Source organism: Neomonachus schauinslandi, chromosome 2 (assembly GCF_002201575.2).
Source record: "Neomonachus schauinslandi chromosome 2, ASM220157v2, whole genome shotgun sequence".
Taxonomy (NCBI): domain Eukaryota; kingdom Metazoa; phylum Chordata; class Mammalia; order Carnivora; family Phocidae; genus Neomonachus; species Neomonachus schauinslandi.
Window position 1 is genome coordinate 169,330,864 of NC_058404.1, and position 18,931 is coordinate 169,349,794.

At 42.0% G+C, this 18,931-nt stretch overlaps 1 protein-coding gene across 18 annotated transcripts in view; it reads right to left on the reverse strand.

The window, feature by feature from the left end:
• The window catches only part of LIMCH1 (LIM and calponin homology domains 1), a 317,738-nt gene that overhangs the window by 83,883 nt on the left and 214,924 nt on the right, over positions 1–18,931 (reverse strand). For 11 of the 18 annotated variants that reach the window (XM_044912737.1, XM_044912732.1, XM_044912733.1 and 8 more), the window contains exons 4-7: positions 16,524–16,630; positions 10,998–11,028; positions 8,944–9,054; positions 854–1,049 (exon numbers count right to left, since the gene is read on the reverse strand). In XM_044912737.1, coding sequence (XP_044768672.1) covers positions 854–1,049; positions 8,944–9,054; positions 10,998–11,028; positions 16,524–16,630 — 445 coding nt within the window. Of the gene's footprint in view, positions 1–853; positions 1,050–1,453; positions 1,478–8,943; positions 9,101–10,997; positions 11,029–16,523; positions 16,631–18,931 lie in introns of those variants that run through there. The other 7 variants (XM_044912745.1, XM_044912742.1, XM_044912744.1 and 4 more) reach the window with 2 other exon arrangements.

The following is an 18,931-nucleotide window of genomic DNA, read 5'->3' on the forward strand; positions in this document are numbered from 1 at the left end:
ATCTCAGAGAGAAGCCTTAAGTCTCTAGGAATATTAGCATCAATCGAGCAATGCATTAAAAAAACAGAAACAAATAAAAAATGCCCCACTAACCTCAGTGCGTTCCTGCAAGTTTAAGTTTATATATGCCGAACCAAGCCATTTTCCCTTCCTAAAAGTACAAAGCTACAAGATAAGTGACGTAAACAGCTTCTGGAAAATATGCCTTAAATTTACATCAGGTTGCATGACCACACATTTTTAAAGAAAAATGATCAGTCCTTACAGGTGGTAGAAAATCCAGGGGATTTAAATCAAACCCAGACTCAGAACAAGCAGGCAGTCTGGGCTGTGTACATTGGGGGCCACCCACACGGCTCCAGGCAACGGCCAGCTATCATAAGCATCGAACAGATTGCCAAAAACCCTGCCAATTAAAGTGTCCTGGGCTTCAGCACCTTCCCAAGTGCGTGTAGTGCATTTCCAGCTAGCTGGAAGTTGATTCATTTTCACTTCTGCACTGTGGTACTCACACATTTCCCTTCCTCATACCCAGAGCATATAAACCTTCGGCACACTTTATGAGCTAACGGCCTGCACAGCATCTTGATTCACTGAGACCAAGGGAGGAATGATGTAACATATTTTCCAAGAGAAGAGAGGCTCACTGAGGCAGTGTTCAAACTGCTGGCAAAGCCAAGCCAAATTCTAAGGGCCACGAAAAACAACATTAAAAATGCTTTTCTTCTCCCAGTTTAGAGTTACCGGGTCCCAGCACAGTGGATCTGGAGCCCGCCTTCCGTCCACGGGTGACAAGGCAGCTCTTGTGAATGTTCAACTCTAAGACGTGCAGTGTACGAAGGCTGCAACCTACCATCGCTGCTTCCCCTGAGGACTACATCTGGTGAAGGGGTCTGCCGGGAACGGGAGCCAAAGGAATCCAGGCTGTCGAAGGAATCATCTCTGCCGTGGCGAGGGGGAGACAGGGAGTCGCTGCGCTCGGAATCCCAGCAGTCTATGTAGCCACTGTCTCGGATACTACGTTTGGGACTCTCAATGTCATCAGTCTCCTGTCCAAAAATAAAACGAAAAAGATATTACAGACACTTGAGCAACAGATGGAGAGCCTCTGATACCAGGAAAATCTAGCTCCGGGTGGTCCTCAAAAGATCCCGCGTGTGGTGTCAGGATGGAAAAAATTATGGCCGGATTATCATCCACAAGCCAACGTTGCATCCTTCCACCCTCCCTGCCTCAACTTTCCCCATGAGAAAAGCGTGCACATTTCAAATAAATAAATAAATAAATGAATGAATAAATAAATAAATAAATAAATAAAAATCCAAGTAACTCACATCCTACCACGTTTAAAAAAAAAAAAAATGGAAGGAACGAAGAATAAAAGCCTCATTAAGTTTGGATTCACAAGAGTACAGAGACCGACCAAAACAAAACTAAACACCAAAGCCTTAACCTTGACCCGTCTCTCGGAATCCATAGGCGCATGCCTGTTCTGGGACCGAGCCCCCGGGTTGGCAGCGCAATTGCTCCTGGTTACGCTAGCTGGCCAAGGCACACAGCGTTTGTTTTTGCCGCAGAATCAGGTCTGTAAAGTCTGGAGCAAGCAGCACACGTCCATCTCCTGCTACCTTGAAGGGAAATTCCTGCTCTGAAAGGGAGCTGTCTTTCGGAGGCAGAAAGTTTAAAAAAAAAAAAAAAAAAGGCAATGAAAAATATGCAAACTGCTTTTCCCGATGCCTCAGAAGAATCCAGGCATGCTTTCGCTCTCGGCCAGCCTCTGGCGCTGGGGGAGCTGAAGCGCTTGCGGCTGACCCACATGTTCGGAGCAGGGAGAACAATGGCTGTCTTTGACAGCCTGTGATTATAAATTCTTTCCAGCGCAAGCAGCACATACTAAAACACTGAAACCCCAGCAGCGGAAAGGTCAGTCAAAGCCATCCTCACCCTTGCATTAGAATAAAAGCCTTGTTCCCGCCAGTGTCGTTGCATTCATTACAATCGGCCAGGCTGACGAAAACAAAAATAACGCCGGTCACTCAAAGATAAACCTCAATTTAATCTCCTCCAGACTGTCGCTTAAAATCTGGGCTGCGGAGGATGCTGGCAGAGGGGCCCGCGCTCCTCAGCAAAGACTGGAATGTCACCCTGTGGATGTCCTGGGATGCTTGGGAAGGTCCCCTCCACATTCCCGATAGAGAGGACAAATAAACAGATATTCTCTGCATGGTAGCAATTTTGGAAACTGCCTGAACCGACTGATATGCCCACTGGAGCCCAGGCCTTTGTAGCACATGGCTTTGCCAGGTGCTTATCCGTTCTCTCCAGCGCCCCCAACGCACTCCCCAGCGGGAGGCATTCCGAAGGGCCGGCGCAGCTATAATTTGCAAGGCACACAGGGGTTTGGCCTGGAGAGAAGGGAGTGGGAGACAGGAGGGCAGAACAGAGAGAAACACCCTGCAGCCTCCAGAGGCCCTGATTAGGGCCCCGGAAGAAGAGGTTGTCACATGGCCTGGGTGAGCGCAGCCCACTTGACCCTCCAGAGGAAGGCAGAAATTCCAGTTATGGAAATTAAGGTAGTTTACTTGTAGGTCAGAAGTTCACCAAGACTTGAACAAAAGCCAGGCCTGACTAGCTGCAAAAGGAAGAACTCATCAACTAACTGAGAAGTATAGATTTAAATTGGATATGGTTCTGTATTTAATTTCTTTGGAAATGCAAGTAATAATCATGGGTTATTGATTCACCGAGGATAGGCCAAATGGCTAAAAAAATGAAGGTCACTCCTATTGAATACTTACTATGGGTCTAGGGCTACACTTGTTGCTTTTTGCACATGTATTTAATCCTCACAACCTTACAATGATGTCGTTAGCATTGTCCTCATTTTACAGAAGAGGACAATAAGAATCAGAGAGGTTAAGTAACTTGGCTGAGGTCACAGAGTAAGCAGCAAAACTGTGATTCCAACACAGGATTCCATCTCCAAATCCCAAAGGGTAAAACCTGCCAACGTCTGATCAAACTTGAGGTAGTTATAGTTGCCGCATTACCATCATCACCTCTCCAACTACGGGACATTCACTGCCTCCTTACTCTGTGAATGATGCTAATCTGGGGGATGCCCCTTTCCTAACTGCTGTTTATGCCTACATCACCAAACTATAAATACTGCAAAAGAGAAGCAGCTTAGGGTAGGTTAGGAGCTTAGGGTAGGTCTTGGAAGCTCAACTGACTGGGTTTAAATCCTGCCTCCGCCTCTCGTCATCTATATGACCTCAGGCAAGTTATTAGTTTTCTAGTCTGATTTCAGTTTTCTCATCTGTTCAATGGAGCTGATAATACCATCTATCTCGCAGGATTGCTAGGAGGGTTAAACATGTTAACATACAGAGAGCACTCAGAAGAATGCCTGATGCGTAAGTGCTCAAAAAGTGTTAGCTATGGTTAGAATTACTTCTATGTATTCATTTGGGTATGTAAATGTCAATACGTAAATCATATAGACTTTGTGAACGTAGGGAAGGACACAACCTGTATATGCACTGATCCTTCTCCATTTATATCCCATAACTAGTTGCCTTGGACCGAGGTTCCCATCAGAGAGGGCAGACCCTCGGAACCAGGTCACTCGTCATGTCTAGAAGTGACACAATTTTATGAGCTGCTTGGTGCAGCATTACAAACTGGATTTTCAAGAAAATAATAATAATCAGAAGTGCTCTTCCAAAGGCCCAAATGTCTTCCCCACCCCTACTACAAACCACAAGAGAACAGAAAGAAAGAAAGAAAAAGTCAACATGTCTCTTGGAGCATCGGCTGCTTTCTCACAGCTTGTTATGGGAAAGAAAAACAGAAAAGCCATTCTGTTCATGACTGCGTAGAAAGCCAAGAATAAAACCACGGATCCAGCAAGAGAGCAGGAAGCCAAAAGGCATGGCCAGTTTGAAGAGTGAAAAACAGGCCACCCGTGGTCACCCTTGGCCAATCTGGTCCCTTGGAACCTCAGGGTGAGGCAAGAAGTTGGTTCTTCAGCCAAAAATAAAGATGTGGACATCAGCTGGATAAGCAATTTTATTGGATTCCGTCAAGTCAACCAAAGTTAAGCTTTTGGGGGAGAACAAAAGCTATAAACCAGCACGAAGGCTAGCATGGGCCAAATTCTCCTTTGCGGGGTCTAGTTATGTCATCGATGCTTTTCATCCAGGAACCCAGGAAATTTTTGACATCTACAGAGAGCACTTTAGGGATAGGAGACAAGACCCAAATCTATCCATTGTACTAACTGCTAGTTGTTCTAATAAACGTACGCTAATGAATGCGGTGAGAACTATCAACATCTATGGTATTTTGGGATCGTTTCACTCATCTGTCCTTTTCTTATCCCTCTTTGTCAGAGATAATGAGAACCAGATAAGGTTGTGGGTGACTTACAGTATCTGAGAAACTCCAGATGCTTCTGTGTTACCACTCAACATTTTCTGCTTCCTTTGTGATTTATAAAGCAGCTAAATCCTATTCTGGAGTGTTTTAGGGTTCTGCTTTTCCAGCTTGATGACCCATCTGCACCTACCACACTCTGGCTGGGGAAGCTATTCACTCCTCGGATGTTTACCGAGCATCTTCTATGTGTCAGACACGGTCCTAATGCTGGGCACACAACATTCGGCAAAGTCAATAAATACCCTGTCCTCACGGGCCTTATGTTCTAGTAGGGAAGACAAAAGGGAAATGGAAAAACCGATAAATGAATACAAAGTTGAGAGGTAAGTACCATGAAAAAATAAGGCAGGTTAAGGGAAGAGAAGCTGATGTTGGTTGCTATTTTAGGCAGAGGTCTGTTCTTGCCCATCTCATTCCCCCGTCTTTATCCCCTTGTTCTAGTTAACACCCCTCCCCTCCTGAAACGGTAGTGCTTAGGCCAATCCTGGTACCTGTAACCCTTGGTCACAGAGACCGGGCCAGAGTATACCCCTAGGAATTTTACAGCTGGGCCTAGAAGGAAGAATTTCCTTGTTTTCTGGGCAAGGAGGTAGAACAGGTAATCCTGGAGATGCTGTTGGCCATGTTCCCTGATGCGAGGAAATCTCAAGGAGAGATAGGAAGAGGTGAGAGAGAGACACAAAAAGGAAGAGCCTAGACTGCTCACTTTCCAGCTCTAGTCCCTGAGATTCTAAGGCCACTTAGTCCCCATGATTCTTCCTTCAACCTCAACATTCTCACAGTAATGCCCCTTTGTTCCACTTCAGTGCCCCTCTGTTGGGAGACCTCCTCTGACATATCTGGGCTCACTGAAAGGCCATTGTCACTATGCTCTCAGAGATCTTTTTTTTTGGCATATAGCAACAGCAACCTACTATGAATACCTACTATGTGTCAGATGCGTCTGCTAAGGGCTCTACACATGTTACTGTACAAGTTGGTAATTTTTAGAAATATTTTTAAAAGATTTTATTTATTGATTTTTGAGAGAGAAAGAGAGAGCGAAAGGACACGAGCAGTGGAGAGAGGCAGAGGGAGAGGGAGAAGGAGTCTCCCCACTGAGCAGGGAGCCCGATTCGGGGCTCGATCCCAGGATCATGACCTGAGCCAAAGGCAAATGCTTAACTGACTGAGCCACCCAGGCACCCCTACAAGTTGATAATTTTTTACAAACATTTCTCTCACTAGAAAAATGAATATAAAAAATTTCTGGTTAGTCTCCTTTGTGAAAGAAAACATTTCAATTGCAAATTTCTTTTAGCCTGTCTCCATGCCGAAGCAATTCTAGTTGTCTCCTCAGTATCTGCTCCTTTTCTTCTCCAGTGAAAACACCCACAGGGTTTAGCTGAAATACAGCCTACCTTTCCCAAGTCTTTCCTTGCAGGTAGGTTTGGATGTGTGACCAAGTTTAGGTCAATAGGATATGAGCAGAGGAGTAGTTATGACTTAGCAGACGTGTGTTTAAAGGGAGGGCAGGGCGCCTGGGTGGCTCAGATGGTTAAGCGTCTGCCTTCGGCTCAGGTCATGATCCCAGGGTCCTGGGATCGAGTCCCACATCGGGCTCCCTGCTCCTTGGGAGCCTGCTTCTCCCTCTGCCTCTCTCTCTCTCTCTCTCTCTGTCTCTCATGAATGGATAAATAAAATCTTTAAAAATAATAATAATAATAATTAAAAAATAAAATAAAGGGAGGGCAGAGGTCCTTCATCTCCTCATCCCTCCTTTCTCCTGGCTCAGATGTGGATATGGTGGCTAAAGCTTGCACAACCATGATGGACCAGAAGGTGAGAACCCAAGGATTGAGGATGTTGGAGTAAAAGGACAGAAGGACCCTGGGTCCCTGATGATCACCTGCCCACTGCTCATGTTCAGACCTCTTTTATGTAAGTTCGAAATTAAATTCATCTTATTTAAGCCACATTTAGAGTCTTCTGCACTTCCCAGACAAACCCAATTTTAATCGATAAAATGAGATAATATCTATTCCAGATAAATTAGTATCTCTAGGCATTGGATATATCTGTGACGTTCAGATCAATTACTCTCTATTCAGAGGCATGGGAGTACCACAGTTGGCCATTTAGTTAAGTCATGCTGTGTCCAGTGATACCAAGTACTCTCTTGGGTCCTGTGATATTGTACTACGTTCACTAAAAGAAGGGAACCGCTCGCTGTTAGCAACGACAGGTCATTTCAAGGCAGCTGACGTAACAAGGGTCAGCTCAATATGGTCTCAGTAGAAGGGTTGCTGAAGAAACCATAGCTGCTTAGAGTATAGAGGAGCTGGACTAGTGATGGTAAGAAATGTCCATTGCAAGAATAAATCAGGTTCCAAGGGAATCCAGCAAAGAAAGGAACTGTGAGGCAGGGCTTTTAAACAGTTGTACAAAGATGACCCATGGGTGGCTCAGTCGGTTGAGCATGCGACTCTTGATTTGGGCTCAGGTCATGATCTCAGGGTCATGGGATCAAACCCCACATCGGGCTCCCCGCTCAGCATGGAGGCTGCTTGTCCTTCTCCCTGTGCTTCTCCCCCTGCTTCTCTCCCAACTCGTGATTTCTCTCTCTCTCTCTCAAATAAATAAATAAATAAATAACTTAAAAAAAAAGAGAGATGACCCATGTATCATTATTCAAATCCGAATTTAATATAAAAAAATAAGCATTCAAATTTCACAAATCAGACTAAATCTTACCTTTGTACTTGCTCTAAGAATAGAGTTACATGAAAAATTAAAGGACCCACGAGAGTAAAAAGTAAGAAACAGTGTATTGTGTGGGTGTGTTCAGTTTATTTTTAAAGGAATTTAGCTTAAAGGACTTTGTTTATATGCATAACAACCAGTATGAAAGCTTTGTCCATTTACAAAATACATGAGCCAGATCGGCACAAGCCAAATGGGAAGAACTGTTAGGACCATTATTTTTAATTTAAAGAAAGAAGGATAAATTATTAGAAAGGTGGAGCACATTCTTGTTTTCAGTATGAAAAGAAAGTCTGGGGCGCCTGGGTGGCTCAGATGGTTAAGCGTCTGCCTTCAGCTCAGGTCATGATCCCAGGGTCCTGGGATCGAGTCCCGCATCGGGCTCTCTGCTCCTTGGGAGCCTGCTTCTCCCTCTGCCTCTCTCTCTCTGTCTCTCATGAATAAATAAAAAAAAAAAAAAAAGAAAGTCTGTAAAGCGGGGAATGTCTCTCAAGGTCTCATTAGTGCATTTCGTTTGCATGTTAGAGAAATGAGGAAGGGCAAGGCCTGGACTATTTGTGCTACGATAGGGATCTTATCCAAAATCCACGGATGTGACAACTGAGCCTCATCCACTCACTAGGCTGGCTGGGTGGGCCTGCCTGAGTGCAGTCCTATATCCTAGGACTTTGGGTGAGTTCCTGTACATTGCTGAACCTTAAAAAGGAACACACAGGCAGACATACATAATACATCCCCCTGTTTCTTTGACAAATTCCTACCTTAAGTCAGTCTTTCCCATAACCAAATAAACAAATAAAGCTTTAAATACTGTAAAAAAAGAAGTCTTCCGAATTTCCAGGTCACCCAAATACAATGGCCGTAAAATGCACATCTCCGCAGAGAATGCTTCTAATTTGTCAGGGCCCGTCCAGGGTGGATGGCCAGGCAAGAGCTTGGCAGACGTGACTTCACCCATACCAAGGCCGTGACGGGTAAGCAAAATGACCTTTAGGACAAATGCAGAGCAAGTCTTCATTTTTGTATAATACTGTATTGTTTAATTCAGGTGTTATTCCCTCAAGAAAACAAGTGCAGAGCTCTCTGGCATACAAAGCCACATGCTGACAGATTGCATTTGCTCTTTTGGAATTAAAGTTGGAGAGAACTCAGACCTTCCATTCTCTGAAGGCTATAAAAGTTCAGGTAGGCATGGGACACACAAGGCAAAGACCGCATTGGTAAGTCAACTAGTCCTTTCCTGGAGGGCAGGACATCTCTGTTCTGTGCAATTTCACCCCGGTGAACTGTTAAGGATCTTAAAAAGAAGCAAATGTGGGACGCCTGGGTGGCTCAGTCGGTTAAGCATGGGCCTTTGGCTTGGGTCATGATCCTGGGGTCCTGGGATCGAGCCCCATGTCGGGCTCTCTGCTCAGCAGGAAGCCTGCTTCTCCCTCTGCCCCTCCCCCTACTTGTGCTAAACAACATCTAAAAAAAATGAAGTAAATGTGTTAATTTCCCATCTTATATTAACCTCTTGGGATAAAGAAGGAAAGTCAAGGGGCGCCTGGGTGGCTCAGTCGGTTAAGCATCTGCCTTCGGCTCAGGTCATGATCCCAGGGTCCTGGGATCAAGCCCCGCATCGGGCTCCCTGCTCGGTGGGAGGCCTGCTTCTCCCTCTCCCACTCCCCCTGCCTGTGTTCCCTCTCTCGCTGTGTCTCTCTCTGTCAAATAAATAAATAAAATCTAAAAAAAAAAAAAAAAGAAGGAAAGTCAAGTTACCTTTCTCATCTGAGCCAGCAAGCCTTCAAACTCCTTCAGGTTCAGTGTCGTGCCGCTATAGGACGCCGAGCTATTTGCTGCTTTTCCCAGCCAGTAAATGGTAACTAGTACCTGTGAAACAAAACCAGGCACAAGAGCAGGAGAATTTTCCTTCAAGAATGACTTTTAAACTAAGGAATCAATAGTGCCCCATCAAGAGGAAAGCCGGAAGGAGAGAATGTGACACTGATTTACAAAAACCACCATCCATGAGGTATCCATTAAATGTGAAATCATTTTAATAAGAACCCAATGCTCTATTAGTCAACACAAACATGATTCGGTAGTTAAAAGAAAGCTCCAGTTCTAGGAAATTTTGGTTGTAAGAAAATGATCTTTAAGACAGCAAGAAGGAAAAATAAATCCTCCAAAATCATTTTTCGGTAATAAAGGTAGAAAGTGAAAATTTTCAGAAACTCTGGCGTCTTCACCCAGATGAGCATGAAATGGGTTGTCAAATCCTTTTGAAAGAGATGCTTTTAAAGGCTTACAATTCCTACTTGTGGGCACAGAGGCAGAGATCCAGGTTAATTAGTGGTTCCCAGCACAAGAGAAACAGCATATATCTAACTGAAATCAGAAGAAAGCAAAGTAATGAAGAGTACGATCTTCAGCTACCTAGCGTTGGCGTAGAGTTAAATTCCTATTCCTCGGAGATGGGAAATTTTTAGCCTGGACAAAATTACTGCCAACTAAATAACCTTGGGTGCTTACAAATGTCCATGAATGTTCAATGGTCTGAAGCTACAGTCCTCGGTTCATTTTTTTCTGTCTTTCCAAAATAACTGTGCAAAAAGCAAATGCTCTATACAGTGATTTTTCCATAAAGCCCAGAAGGCTGAAGGTGAGCTCCTTAAAGCTGAATTCTTTGGATCTGAAGCTTACAGAAAAGCTATGATTTTATTTTCACATTTGGTCTTATTGCTTCAATCAGGCGGGGAAGTGCTGGTTGTACCCTGCTTCCACTTGCTAGATCAGGAAAGATATGTGTACATGGTTCCACATGGCAACACGCCCAAAATATGGTTGTGTGTATCAACGCTATGACGTGATTCGGTTTTCTACCTCTGTGGGAAAAGCGCATGTCAGGAATCCTTCAAGGCTTCCAGAGAGTCTTTTTAACATTGATTGCTTACAAATAAATTTCCAGAGAACAGACAATTCCACATGTCAGGACGTTAACTAGGACCATAAAATAACTAATGTGTGCTAAGAGTACGAGGCCATTTTGGAAGGTGTAGTAGGAGAAACATGGAACTGTGTTGTGTTTCAGATTACGGGTTTTCTGATTTGTTTAAGACTGCCTGATGAAAAATGGCATATATCCCTAGTTGTATAGAGGAAGAAAAGGAAGACAAGAATGAAAATGTCAATCAAATGTAATAGCACCCTGGAAATTAAAAAAAAGGAGGGGTCGGTCACAGCTAATTTTAAATTTTATATGCAGGAAGTCATTTTTTTACATTCCTCAATTTAAACTTAAAATAAAAGGACACTAACATACTTGCTCTTTGAAAATAAGATCCAGTTCCAAAAAGTTGATTTTGGGGAAGTACTAATAAAAGCTCAAAACATTAATAAGAAAAAAAAAATAGAAAAAGTGCAGGCCCATGACAGTCAACAAGAGTTATATTATGCTGATCTTTTCCCTAAAAAATCGTGTCCAACTACTTTATTTAATAATCCCACCTGTGCCAACTGACAGAAAGCAACTGATATTAGTGCCGAGACAGATCATCTTGTGTTTAAGCAATGGAATTACAGAGCGCAAGCTTTCATTTATTTACTTCTAGAACGAGCCCTTGTTAATTACAGAGACCTCCCCCCTCTACAATTTGTGTTTCTGTCACAGTGATCGATCGACTGTTCCATCAGAGACACCTATACTCACTCGTTTGCTGAGGACTCTTCCCAGCAAGGCATACGAGAGTCACTGAACTTAGGAGCTACATTTTACACTTGAGCCATCAAAGTGAGAAGGAAAAACGTTTTCAAAGCGAAGTCAAAACACTTACATTTTTCAGTTTCCTACTGTAATCGAGGCTCCTAATGAAGGGAAAGGAAAAAAAAATCTGGTCAGAATGGCAATTGCTTCATGATCATCCCTTAAACACCTCTAAGATGTATGTGAAGCTAACAAATATAATGGAATCAGCAGAATACAGTATTTTTTCTAAGGTCCATGATTAGCGATTTCAGGTACTGAATAAAATCATTTAGGGAAACAAATGTAGAAGGACAAGATGGAATTAAACTTCCAAAGTGCACCATGAAAAGACGAATGCTTCGTAACATCTGGAAAATGAAGGATTCCATCTAAAACTGGGACGCTTGATATTTGTATTCTTGAAGCTCAATTGTTAAAAGCAAAATTTGTGCCTTGATTAAAGACCACTGTCAAATTGAAATCTTACTACACTTCCAAAATCTTCATATAACTAGTACTTTTAACAGAGGTCTAAAACCTTACTTCATTAAATAGACCTGAAAATATACATAGAAGAGGCAATGCTATCTAAATATTTGTTCCTGTCTGCTACAGATAGAAATTAGTGTTGGGAATTAGCCATAAACAGGAAAATATGTGTGTTATGTTCGAATATACACATGTGCATTCTTCAAAATACATAGATGTTTACTCTCAAACCATAAACAAAAAAAAAAAAGCCAGTTGGTGCTGGAACACCTGGGTGGCTCAGTCGTTAAGCGTCTGCCTTCGGCTCAGGTCATGATCCCAGGATTCTGGGATCGAGCCCCACATCAGGCTCCCTGCTTGGCAGGAAGCCTGTTTCTCCCTCTCCCGATCCCCCTGCTTGTGTTCCTTCTCTCCCTGTCTCTCTCTGTCAAATAAATAAATAAAATCTTAAAAAAAAAAAAAAGCTAGTTGGTGGTATTTTTGAAATATTCATACAGTGAAATATAAAAGTTTCTACAAAATTATTCCAAAGCTTCTTTAACACGTCACCAAATAAATGCTAGGAAAAATGAAACAAGCATTTCTTTACCCCTAGTAACTTCAGTTGGGGTGGGGAGTGGAGGAAGGGAGAATGTAATTCTATTGTATAAACTGGTCAAGAATTCTTTCAAGTTTTTAGACCCCAGTTACCTCACTGCTGCATAATCTTTTTTTTTTTTTAAGATTTTATTTATTTATTTGTTCCAGAGAGAGAGAGCAGGAGGGAGAGGGAGAGAGAATGGGAAGCAGACACCACGCTGAGCGAAGAGCCCGACATGGGGCTTGACCTCATGACCATGAGATCATGACCTGAGCTGAAACCAAGAGTTGGATGCTTAACTAACTGAGCCACAGGGGCCCATATTGCTGCATATTCTGACCCAAAGAACATATTAATGAATAGGTGCACAATCTTAAGTCAATTGAGATTTCAGGGAACAGAACACAATGTAGTATATACTAAGGAGATAAACCCATCAACAGGGACTTGGATTGAAGGAAACATTGGTCTAATTTGGATTTGATTAAGAGAATGTTTTCAAGTTTACCATTTTTAATAGAAAAAAACATGGCATTATTTTCCAGGATTTTTTTTTTAAGATTTTATTTTATTTATTTGACAGAGAGAGACACAGCGAGAGAGGGAACATAAGCAGGGGGAGTGGGAGAGGGAGAAGCAGGCTTCCCGCGGAGCAGGGTGCCTGATGCGGGGCTCGATCCCAGGACACTGGGATCATGACCTGAGCCTAAGGCAGATGCTTAACGACTGAGCCACCCAGGCGCCCCTCCAGGATTTTTTTTTAACTTATAAAAACTCCAGATGAAAAGGAAAAAAAATCTATGAAAGCTTTGAAATTTTAATGAAAAATAAGAATAGGGAACATAAAACATTTTCTGCATTGACAATAAAACTTCATTGACTAAAATTGTGACCCAGTTCTAAAAAAAAATCATGCTTGGCACATAGCAGGAGCTCACAAAATATCTGTTGAATGACTTCTACCTAACAACCAATTATGCGAAAATGCTTCCAAATTTTTCAAGAGACATATTCAGGAGCAATCCAAAGCCTTTCCTCATTTTCATCCAATTGTTTCAATTCCCTGGAATAATACTTGCTGCATGCCCTTCTGGATTATGCTCTCATTTCCCATCAAGGTCGTCTGGCATCCATTATAGGTAGAGTTCACAAAATTACACATGCAGTAATCATTTGCAGCTTTTCCCTCTCTTTCTTTCTTTTTTCCTTTAGCCTACTCAAGTTACTTCTCAAAAAAATAAAGTAAGAAAAATTACCTACAATAAAAGCTAAACTAAAGAGCATTTTTTCAAAAACAATTTCAGGGAAGCATCAAAATGTGCTCTGTGGGATCTACCCCTAGACTTTATTGCTTACATTATTAATTGGTGGGGTCCGTAGGGTGTTTTCTATCTCTGCGAATGCTCTGCTCAACCCTCAGAGGGTAGAGCAGAAGAATGTAGCAGTTCTACTTTACTCTACCATGGCTATGAAATCTACATATGTTGCAAATGTCCCTCGTCCAGTGCCAAACGACACCAGGATCATTTACAGAAAAGCTGTGAAGCAGAGAGCTCATTCCGTGCCCCACCCTTCACTGAAACTAGAAATGATTTTCTAAGTACTGTAAATGAATTTATGGCATGACTTGGATGTAAAATTCTTTATGTTCTTCTAGATACTCATACTGTGAAATGAAAATTTTTCTCCATAATTAATCCAGGTTCAGCATCCTGCAATGCTTATGGACGGACCATTCCTCCCACCAAACTCGTTCTTGCTCATCACCCTTCTGCCACACCACATACTTTTCTTTTTAAACATTGAGTTTGTTTCTCTTCCCCAGCCTTTCTACTGATCTTCCTCTGCCTTGAACGCTCTACAGGTCTTCGCTTGATGGGTTCTTGCTTCCTCCCACTCATGTCTCCGCCCACAGCCTTCAGCTGAAATGCCACCTCTTCAGAGAGGCTATGCTTGACCACTTCTGGACTGGTCACTATCTTTTTTCCCCCCAGTTTTATTGAGATGTAATAGGCATATGAAATTGTATAAGTTTAAAGAACACAACATGCTGATTTGATATATGTATATATTGTGATGGTCACTATCTTTCACATCATCTTTTACTTCCTTCTTAGCACTTACCACTCCCTGCAGTTTTTTTGATTTATTTACTTGTTTATTTCTTATTTCCTGACACTGTGTGTAAATTACACTTGAACAGGGAGTGTTGGCTATCTTGCTCACTCCAGCTGTCTAATGACTGGAAAGTATCTGACACATAGTAGCTGCTCAGTAAATAGTTATTGAATGAATGAAAAACGATAAAGTCATAGGAGAAGGCGATGGAAAAGCATTGCTTAAAGAAAATAATAATGCTCAAGTAAAGGAAAAACTAAAAAGGGAAGAAAATGAGAAGGAATGCAAAAGGGGAGAGAGATGGAAAGACAGGATAAAGAAGGGAAGGGAAGCACCAGGAAGAAAAGGAGATGGAGAAAGAAGCAGCTAGAAAGATAAAGAAAAATGACAGAGGGGAAAAGAAACAGGAGAAGGGGAAGATGGTACAGTGTAATGGAGATGTGACTGTGTGTGCCATTGGTCTAAGGGACTTTTCCTCTTTACGTTGTTTTCTGTGCCTTTTTCTTTGGAAGTTGGCTGAATCATCTTCCCAGAACTGAGCAAGCGGCGCACTGAGCAGGTTTTAGCTAGCATCATGCCTGTGAGGACCTTCGGTCCAATTCCATCTTATAGTTGAAGACACAGAGCCCTACCAAAGGAAAGGAACTTGCTTAGGATTATACACCTAGGGAGTAGCAGATCGAGGGCCAGACCCCTGACTTCCTGATGCCAGTTATTTGTAGATAAGCAATAAAGGTAAGAAAAATTCTTCATTTCTAAAACCAAACTGTCTCAGAATTCTCCTGGTTTAGTGACATATGGATTTAGAGTAGCTCCAAAAAAAGGAAATGCAGCTGACAACACCATCAAAAGAAACTTTTCTTCACTACCTTAGCTCACTATACTACTGGTCACACACAAGCAATGTGTGTGTGAGACTAATTGTTATGACGTCATATGGTTACTATTGTTTCTGGTCCCGTGCCACTCAGGTGGAACAAACGTCAGATGAGTCAGAAACCATTTCCTAAAATGAACAATTTATAGAGGCTGGTTTTAGGTGCAGTAATATACGGAGCAAATATGATGTCTAAAATGAGGGAGGGGCGCCGGGGTGGCTCAGTTGGTTAAGCGGTTAAGCGTCTGCCTTCAGCTCAGGTCATGATCCCAGGGTCCTGGGATCGAGCCCCACGTCAGGCTCCCTGCTCAGCGGGGAGTCTGCTTCTCCCTCTCCCTCTGTCTCTCTCCCTGCTCATGCTTTCTCAAATAAATAAACAAATAAAGAAATAACCATCTTAAAATGAGGTTTATGGTGGTTTTCCATATTCAAATACCATAATTTGTATTCTATTTTTGCCCTTAAGTAAAATTTTTCCATGAGAAATATCAAAGAAAGGCACATTGACAACAGAGAAGTGTGATTTTATATAATCAATTATGGCTGATTCTCCCTTATTCCCAGTCATGAATCATAAAATCCAATATAAACTAGCTTGATTTCATTCAGTAGTTTCCGTTTTTTTCCCCAATCAATATTGGCAAAGAGTATCAAATTAGCAGCTCTGCATTTTGGCTTCTGTCCCTTTTCTGTACTTCCATGATACAATGATCCAAAAGTGATCAAAAGAAGTGTAGCCAATCCACAAACCCTTTGTATGTAATTAAGCCTATTATTAAGGCATATTCATGTCAAATATTGTTTGAAGTGGAAAATATTTTGTATGAAATGTGTAGACTGGGAAGGACTTCTAAACTACAGGAAAAGTCGTCGCTATCATCTCATAAGAGTCTTTCTTCTCATTACCCAGGTCACCAGCTATTCCTTTCCAGAGAAACACACTGCCTTTTCTCTTACTGTGCCATTCTTTCCCAAAAATTCTTTGGCTGCAAACATGGCTCAGTGAGTAGACACAGTCAACAACAGTCAAATGGCCAATAATCCATCTTCAAAGAACCTGATCACTGACATATGAGAAAACAGTTACAAATGTAAATGAGGAAGCCATTTCTCCATAATCTATTGACCTCTTTGCATAATAAACAGAGTTTGGATCTGTTTACCAAGTTTGTAGTCTTCCAAGAGCCTATTCAAATGCCCAACTAGAGTGAATAAAGGTTTTCTTTCTGTCTAACACACACAGATTCTGTGCATATTTCTCCCTTACCTCTCCCTCCAGTAAGTCTCACCTAACATGTTTCTCCTCTTTAACATTTTAACACTCTATGTGTGATTTTTGCATTTCAAAGAAATTACGTTTGACCAAAATGAAAGCTACACACAGGGGGAAGGCCAGTGTGTCTTGTTCTGAAAGCTTGCTCTTTACCTTCACATTTTTATTTTATTAGACATGTCCAATACTCTGCCTCTTAGACATTACAACATTATCATAAAGCTACAAATCAAACCATAAATAGGTTTTCCTTAAACATAAATCTTGTGTTACTTACTTGACTGTTACTCTGTTGGACGTATCCTGTAGGTCACTTGGGTCAAAAAGTTGAGATTCTCTAAGACCAAGCTCTTTACAACCTCTCAAGAACAAGATGATATTGTCCTGAAAGGAAGAAAAGAAATCCAAGTCTATATTATTTTATATTATCTTTATGAACCAGTCCCTCCTCTCTAATAGTCCAAATTACCAGAGGGATGCCAATCATTAAGACAGCAAGAATCACGGGCGCCTGGGTAGCTCAGTTGGTTAAGCGACTGCCTTTGGCTCAGGTCATGATCCTGGAGTCCCTGGATCGAGTCCCGCATCAGGCTCCCTGCTCGGCAGGGAGCCTGCTTCTGCCTCTGACCCTCCCCCCTCTCATGTGCTCTCTCTCTCTCATTCTCTCTGTCTCAAATAAATAAATAAAATCTTTAAAAAAAAAAAAAAAGACAGCAAGAATCAGATCTAAATTTTGGCTTGTTGGATAATAGAATCATACTTTGTTAGGATATTCCAAGATAAACAGACACTTTCAATCTTCTAAACCCACAGCCATGCCAAATGCATTTTTCCCCCTTTACCTTAACACATTTGCATAAAACTGCAAGTAAAATATCATTGCAAAGCAGAACATAGCATCTTTTGGGGGACCAGTACTCATAGTAGCCAGGTATCCCCTAGAACTTCCAAGTTTTGTCCATGTCTTATTGCAAGAATTTGGTTCAAAACTGATATATTTTTTAAAAGTTGGTTTTACTACCCAAATGTCATCAATGGGTTTTTCTTTTAAACTGACCTTCTAAAATACATTTTTTATCAGCAGGTTTTGACTGATAATACCTCTTTGTGAACTATGAATTGAATTAAACGGGAAAAAATTTAGACTGGGAAAATGGGAAAATCTAGACTTAATAGTGAAGGGAAAAAAGAGGAGCAAGGAAAGCTTTTGAAAACAATGCAAAAGACCTTTTCAAAGTGAACATTTTCTCTAGCGGGTACATATTTTCTTTGAACTGGCAGAATATCAGGCACAATTGACAATTAAGGGTTCTGCCCTTCATCTGTTGAGAGTCAAGAATAAGCAGATGACTCTGGAAGGGATTGCAACTAGGGGTCAGCCTTTTGGAACTCCCGGGTATTAGCAGCAGATTCCTCGGTTGCAAGTTCCTAACTGTCCTCTTTCTAGAAGATTTCTGACAAGCTAACTGGTCCCATCAGTTAAAACTACAAGAGAGGAATAATAAAGGTTGGCTCCCAGGGCCAGACCAGTGTGAATCCATCTGAAAACTCTAAGAAAGTTGCTACAGAAATCAGAAATGATGATGGTAGTTACTGAATCATATACTCACGCAAGCACAGTTCAACAAAGCAAACAAGAGGCATAGTATTTCCCAATCACCCAGTCTACAGGCAACATTCTAAGATGACCCTCAAGAATACTGCTCCCTGGCCTACACAGCCTGCATAATCGCCTCCCCTGAAGAGCAAGTGGGACCTGTGAAGGTGATGGATATCACTCTGTGATTACCTTACTAACCAGCAGCCTCTGAGTTAATCAAAAGGAAGATTATCTGATTGGACCTGACATAATCAGGGGAGGATTTAAAAGAAAGTGAATAGAATTCCTGGTGGCCAAGAGTTCTATGGCTGCAAGGAGATGGATTCTATCAACAAACACATAAGCTTGGATGAGGCTTGGAAGCTCAGATAGAACCTCAGCCCCCATGAACACCTTGATTTCAGCCCCTTGAGACTCTGAGCCAAGGTCATGCCATGTCCATACTTCTGATCTACAGAAACTAAGATAAGAAATGGGTGTTGATTTAAGACTCTAAGTTTATAGTAATTTTTTATGCAACAATGAAAAATTAATATACCCAGGCGCAAAACAGTAAGAGCAATAGCAATAGATTGCTAACCTTTATATAACTTTTATATGCCAAATATTCCCCCAAGAGCTTTGTATATGCTAACTCATTTAACCCCTGTACGACCTTAGTAGGGACTACTATCTGACCTTAGTAGGTACTTAGTAGGCACCGATAACAGATACTATTATCATCCTCATTTATGGATGAGCAATCTGAGGCACAGAACAATCAAGCACCTTGCCCAAGGTCACACAGCCAGCAAAGGATGGAGGTGCAAACACACGGCATATAAGACAAACTGAGGCATCAAATCTGAGGCTGGCACCAAAGGAAGTTAGGGGCTGATCACAGAGGGCCTTGATGGCCATGGAAGGTAGGCTGTGGAAATCGGAGAGGGGCTGTAATCTGAGAAATGATGCTCAGATATGCAGCAGAAGTAGATTTTTGGGGGCAGGCATAGGGGAAAGTAGAGGGTATGAAGGACTTCAAAGGACTAAGACAGGAGGCAGGGAAACCGATGAGGAGATACCACAATCTCACTGCCCCCCCCCCC